The 6,185-nt window shown below is 57.8% G+C and overlaps 1 protein-coding gene across 2 annotated transcripts; it reads left to right on the plus strand.

Moving 5' to 3' along the window:
* The first annotated feature begins 578 nt into the window (after positions 1 to 578).
* On the plus strand, positions 579 to 5,995 carry TAGLN (transgelin). 2 transcript variants are annotated; one of them, XM_038005156.2, is made up of 6 exons: positions 648 to 706; positions 1,977 to 2,071; positions 4,251 to 4,442; positions 4,548 to 4,725; positions 5,026 to 5,128; positions 5,460 to 5,995. In XM_038005156.2, the coding sequence occupies exons 3-6, from the start codon at positions 4,263 to 4,265 to the stop codon at positions 5,602 to 5,604; spliced, it is 606 nt and encodes a 201-aa protein (XP_037861084.1). In that variant the 5' UTR covers positions 648 to 706; positions 1,977 to 2,071; positions 4,251 to 4,262; the 3' UTR covers positions 5,605 to 5,995. The 2 variants fall into 2 exon arrangements, with proteins under 2 accessions (XP_008019196.1, XP_037861084.1); XM_008021005.3 differs by lacking the exon at positions 1,977 to 2,071 and having other exon boundaries at positions 579 to 706.
* The last annotated feature ends 190 nt before the right edge of the window (positions 5,996 to 6,185 follow it).

Below are 6,185 nucleotides of genomic sequence, written 5' to 3' on the forward strand. Positions count from 1 at the left end.
CTCTGCCACTCACCATTCACCATGTGGTCTTGAGGAAGATGCACTCGGGGCCTCAGTTTCCTCATCTGTAAAATGGGGATGTAATTACATCCTCACAATGTAGCTGTGAGTATTCAGAGGGCACTGCAGAGGGCCTGGTGTGGAGTAGGTCCTCAGGAAAGGTTGGATCCATGTCCCATCAGAGCTAAAAGCCCCAGGAGGAGAGGGGGGCTGGTTTGTCCCCACAAACCCCTGGGATCCCCGGCTCCCCAGCCCCTTGCCCTTCTCTCCAGCCAGACTCTGTTGAACTCCCCCTCTTCTCAAACTCGGGGCCAGAAAGCAGTGAAGTAGGAGCAGCCGTAAGTCCGGGCAGGGTCCTGTCCATAAAAGGCTTTTCCCGGGCCGGCTCCCCGCCGGCAGCATGCCCCGCCCTGGCCCGCTCCATCTCCAAAGCATGCAGAGAATGTCTCGGCAGCCCCGATAGACTGCTCCAACTTGGTGTCTTTCCCCAAATATGGAGCCTGTGTGGAGTCACTGGGGGAGCCGGGGGTGGGGAGGGGAGCCGGCTTCCTCCAGCAGGGAGGGGGCCGAGGAGCAAGCCAGCGGGGGAGGCTGACATCACCACAGCGGCAGCCCTTTAAACCCCTCACCCAGCCAGCGCCCCATCCTGTCTGTCCAAGCCCAGACACAAGTCTTCACTCCTTCCTGCGAGCCCTGAGGAAGCCCTGTGAGTGCACTGGCTGGGGCTTGGAGGGAAGTTGGGCTGGAGATGGACAGGAACAGTGGGTGCATTTCAGGCAGGCTCTCGTGAGGTCCCAGGCGCCAGCTCCTGGCTGGGGAAAAACTCACCTCTCAGTCTGCGTGGGGGCCCAAGCTCCAGGCAGAGTGGGCTGGATCGCTAGTGTCCTGGATCTCTCTCAGACCGGGCAGCCCTGGGCTCATTGTAATGCCTGGGATGACTTGGCTGGTGCAGAGGAATTGATGGTGGAAACCACCGGGGTAAGAGGGAGGCTCCCCATCTCAGTCAGCCGCATCCACAGGGTGTGCGTAAGGCTGCAGGTGCTGGCTGGTTAGGCCAAGGCTCTGCTGTCCGTCGCCCCTCTAGAACCTCCAAGGAGGTGAGGAGTGGGTGAATGCACCTGTGTTGGAGCACGGTGTCCCACTCTGGCGGGTCCCCAGGGCCTGAGCAGCAGCGATAGCCCTGCGACAATGTGAAGGGCCACAGAACTCTTGTATTCCACAGTCTGGAGCAGCGGAGTGTGGAGATGGGGGGCCTGTCCTTCCGACAAGCATCCCCTTCCACTGTCTGACAGTGGGAGGTCACCCGCACTGTAGCAGAGGGGTGGGGGCGGGTACTGCCAAGGAGGAGCTTCGGAGTGATGGACAGGGCAGGCCTGGGACCCTTGGTCTTCTCCAAAGCGTAGTTTCCTTTCGAGGTACTATTCCAAAGGTAGCAGTGAGGATGGCGCGCATTTATGTAGCCAGGCCACTCTGTTTGTCCGTGGAGTGGAGAGGAGCCACCCTCCTGCCCTCTCAGAGGTCCAGATGTGCTCACTCCTATTTGGGAAGAGAGAAGGGGCACAGCAGCCCTGCAGGGTCCCCTGGTTCTACTCGTGTTTCTGGGCTTCTGCTGGTAGGGGGTGCCACCTGCCCGTTTGCCCCGGACTTTCTTTCTCCACTGCCCACTTTCACCTCAGCTCAGGGGAGGGGCCCTGGCAGGAGCCACAGGGCAGGAGGGTCCAGGCCTGTCCATGCTGTCCTGGGAGTGTCTTGAGATGCCCCTGGGTGGGCTGCCCTGTAGTCATCCTCTCCCCTCCCCACTGGCTCGAAGGTGGGACTGGGGAGGCTTCATCAGAGGACTCTAAAGGGTTTCTGGGGATTCTCCACCTTCAGACCCTGACCCAGGAGGAGGAAGGGGAGGACGGTGGTGCTGGGTGGGAGTGGGGGTGGTGTGTGCTTCATCCTCCCTCTGACCAAAATCCAAATCTTATCTCTAGATCTGGGGGCTGCACTGTTGTGTACCTGCCACCCTTCGCCTTGCTGCTTTGACCTGTACTGTCTGTTCTGATCCTCCTGAGACTGGAAGCTGGGGGTAGGGGACACACACTCTTTCCATCCGGTTCCTCAGGAGCCCAGCAGGGGTGCAGGAGGGGAAGGCAGGCATGAGGGCAGGTGGAGTGGGGGGCAGAAGCAGGGCCAGGGACAGAAGGTGGGTGCCTGTCTGGGATGGTGGTGCAAAAGCTGAGACAGGCTGCGGTGGATGGAGGCCAGGATGCAGGGCTACCGACATCACCTGGTCCCCGCTGGCTTGGGGGTTTGGACCACAGTTCTTTGTGCAGGAGTCCTTGGGTGTTTGGGGAGCGGGGCTGGGACACTTAGGGTGAAGGGAAGGATTGGTTGTTTGTAGCTGAACAGCGGAACAGAGCACTGTCTCTGGGGTCTCTGGCATCACTGGCAGGGAGAGGGCTGGCTGGGCCAGAAGCCCACCTCATCCCCAGTGCTCAGAGAACTGGGTCCTCAGAGGTGGTCCTGCCCCCACTTTACACATAAGGAAATAGACGCAAGGAGGAGAGGGATGCCCAATGGCAGGCGCTTCGATGAGTCCATGTGAACGCTGCTGCGTGTTCGGGGAATGATGGTGAGAAAGGGGTGGAGGCTGGAGCGGGCAGCAAGGAACTGACATTTCTAGGTCAGTTTTTCACTCCTTGGTCAAAAGCAGGCTCTCTCCCTGGTCATCACCAGGAGCCTGGCTCTGGGCAGCAAAGAACTGACATTTCGAGGAGCTCTGCTAAGGGCTGGGCAATATGTGAGGGAGTTCACAGACACTGTCCCATTTTCACAGCCCTCTGAGGTCGATAACATAACCCCCACTTCACGGATGAGGAACTCGAGCCCAGAAAGGCTGTCAGCCCTGGGAAAGGAAGGGCAGGGCACTGGGCTGGGCAGCTGGCCCGGGACCGCTGGGGTGTCATAGTGTTTGCTCTGCTTCCCGCAGGTGGGGTGCCGGTGAGGAGGGGTCTCACCAGAGAGGGGGCCGGGAGAGCGTGCTCTTGCCTCCGTCCTCAGACCAGTGTGTCCCTCCCAACCTCTGACCCTCTGAGGCCAGGAGATGGGTTCGGCTTCCTTTGGTACCTCTTTTGGAAGTCTCTTCAGACAAACACTGGAGAGAAGGCACAGCACCCTAGGGTGACATTAGTGGCCAAGTCAGGTTCCTGTTCCTGTTCCCAGCCACCCCCATCCATCTGCCCAGGGACCTACCTGCCTGGCCTGCTCCTGCTGCCACCCCTCTCCATAAGTGGGACTCCTGAGCAGTGCCAGGCCCAGGCCCTCAGGGTGGCAGTTGCTGGATGGGGCCGGGCTTCCCATTCCCTGGCAGGCAGACTCTTGGCTCTGGAAGATCCCTGGGGGACTCTGACTTCTTGGTTACTCAGGCTACTCCTTAAGGGTGGCCTTATGAGACCATAAGGGCATGAGGGGAAGTCGATGGGTAGACCAGGTGTCTCTGGTTCCTCTGAGGAAATGCAGCTTCTTTGCCAAGAGCTCTTGGGCTTTGGTGGCTTCCTAGCCCTTGCCTGGGGTCGGCAAGTTTTAGTCTCTTCAGCTGCAGACCAGAAGCTGAGCTGACCTGAAAAGAGCTGCAGTTCTGGAGTTCTGGCTTCCAGGCCAGGGCCAGCTTCTGGGTGAGAGTGGGAGGTGATGGTTCCTTGAGGCAGAGGCAGTAAACCCTCACACCTGCAGCTGGACAAACGCCCCAGCTGGCTGTATTCTGTGCGGGCAATGTGGCTTCTGGAAGACCTCTCCAGTGGCTCTGTGGCTGGTCTTGGCAAAGAATGTTCTAGACCAAGGGTTGTCAAACTACAGCTCATGGGCCAAATCCAGCCTGCTGTCTGCTTCTGTAAATAAAGTTTTATTGGAACAAAGCCATGTTCATTTGTTACATATTGTCTATGGCTGCTTTCCCACTGCAACAGCAGAGACCACACGGCCTGCAAAGCCTAAACTATGTTCTGTCTTGTCCTTTACGAAAACAGTTTATTGACCTCTGCTCTAGACCTCCAAAGACCTGGTATCCTGTTTCCTGGTGTTCAAGTTCAGAGAGGTGTCTGGACTAGGGGCTGAGCCTGGCCTGAATGGGCAGCACTGTGACAAGTGTCTAGGATGGCTGGGTACCCTGCACAGAGCTAGAAGGCCGCCTGGCACAGGTGAAAGCAGAGCTGCTCCCTGATCCTCTGACCCTCTGCCCTTCCCTCCTCCACCCTGGCCTGCTTTAGCTCTCCCCAAACATGGCCAACAAGGGTCCTTCCTATGGCATGAGCCGCGAAGTGCAGTCCAAAATCGAGAAGAAGTATGATGAGGAGCTGGAGGAGCGGCTGGTGGAGTGGATCATAGTGCAGTGCGGCCCTGATGTGGGCCGCCCAGACCGTGGGCGCTTGGGCTTCCAGGTCTGGCTGAAGAATGGCGTGGTGAGTGGCACCCTGGGCTGGGGGGCTAGGGTGTGCCACCTTATGAGTCCTGGACCAATCCCTGAGCTGAGTGCTAAGCTGCGTCCTATGCCCTATGCCTGGTAGATTCTGAGCAAGCTGGTGAACAGCCTGTACCCTGATGGCTCCAAGCCGGTGAAGGTGCCTGAGAACCCGCCATCCATGGTCTTCAAGCAGATGGAGCAGGTGGCTCAGTTCCTGAAGGCGGCTGAGGACTATGGGGTCATCAAGACTGACATGTTCCAGACTGTTGATCTCTTTGAAGGTAGAGAGGAAGAAAGGGCTGGGGGAGGAGGTGGGCAGGAGGACAGGGTGCTGGGGCAGAGAGAGGGGATGACCAGAATATGCCACAACTAGGGGTGTGCTCGCCTGCACACAGCAGGGATGGGATATGCCGAGAATAACACGCCACGCTCACAGGACCCACTGAGAGGCCTCCCTTGAATTGGGGACAGCTCTTGCCCCTGGTTTGGCTATTTTTTTGTGAGAGACGGGGGCAGGCCCTGGCTTGGAGTCTTGTTTATACGTTCTTGATATTCGTCTCCTCTCTCCTGTCTTCTCACAGGCAAAGACATGGCAGCAGTGCAGAGAACCCTGATGGCTTTGGGCAGCTTGGCAGTCACCAAGAATGACGGGCACTACCGTGGAGATCCCAACTGGTTTATGAAGTATGTGGCCCCCAGGGAGCTTGTGTTTCCACATGGGGTGGGAGACAGCTTGTGCTAAGGAGCTTGCGGGAAGGATTAGGGGAAGCAGATAGCCAAGAAGGGATGAAGTGGGGGTCTGGGATCAGGAATAACGGGTCCTTAATACTCCTTGACCCCTCCCTTTCCACCCTCCTGCGCTCAGTCTCCCTAGCCTATGAGGCAAGCTAGATTAGGGAAAAAACATGAAACAGGAAGGCAATGGGATCGGGCTAGGACGTAACAAGAGGGATCAGAAAACAGGTGGAAAACACACAGTTCTAGCAAGTCTTTATCCTGGTTCCTCCTTTTCTAGGAAAGCGCAGGAGCATAAGAGGGAATTCACAGAGAGCCAGCTGCAGGAGGGAAAGCATGTCATTGGCCTTCAGATGGGCACCAACAGAGGGGCCTCCCAGGCCGGCATGACAGGCTACGGACGACCTCGGCAGATCATCAGTTAGAGGGGAGAGGGCCAGCCCTGAGCCCTGCCCTCCTCATCTCCCTGGCTACAGCCATCCCGCTTAGCCTGCCTCACCCACACCTGTGTGGTACCTTCAGCCCTGGCGAAGCTTTGAGGCTCTGACACTGAGCAACGGTAACTGCACATGGGCAGCTCCTCCCTGTGTCCCCAGCCTCAGCCCAACTTCTTACCCGAAAGCATCACTGCCTTGGCCCCTCCCTCCTGGCTGCCCCCACCACCTCTACTGTCTCCTCCCTGGGCTAAGCAGGGGAGAAGCGGGCTGGGGGTAGCCTGGATGTGGGCTAAGTCCACTGTCCTCCTTGGCGGCAAAAGCCCATTGAAGAAGAACCAGCCCAGCCTGCCCCCTATCTTTTCCTGGAATATTTTTGGGGTTGGAACTCAAAAAAAAAAAAAAAAAAAAAAAATACATCAATCTTTTCTCAGGCCTGGCTGGCAGAGTTTGATTTGCTCTGGTCACTTCTGTTAGGGTTCCAGATCTGAGCAGGGGACAGGCAGGCATCTCGGGCTTGTATGTGTTCCTGGCTGCCGTCTAAGGACCCTTCACATGCCAAGATTCTGGGA

This window comes from Chlorocebus sabaeus, chromosome 1 (assembly GCF_047675955.1).
Source record: "Chlorocebus sabaeus isolate Y175 chromosome 1, mChlSab1.0.hap1, whole genome shotgun sequence".
NCBI lineage: Eukaryota > Metazoa > Chordata > Mammalia > Primates > Cercopithecidae > Chlorocebus > Chlorocebus sabaeus.

Excerpts from the sequence above, each read along its gene's own strand:
- TAGLN (XM_008021005.3), top strand. The coding sequence starts at position 4,263 with ATGGCCAACAAGGGTCCTTCCTATGGCATGAGCCGCGAAGTGCAGTCC. Across the intron at positions 4,443-4,547 it reads TCTGGCTGAAGAATGGCGTG|ATTCTGAGCAAGCTGGTGAA; the intron begins GTGAGTGGCACC and ends TATGCCTGGTAG. Across the intron at positions 5,129-5,459 it reads GATCCCAACTGGTTTATGAA|GAAAGCGCAGGAGCATAAGA; the intron begins GTATGTGGCCCC and ends CTCCTTTTCTAG.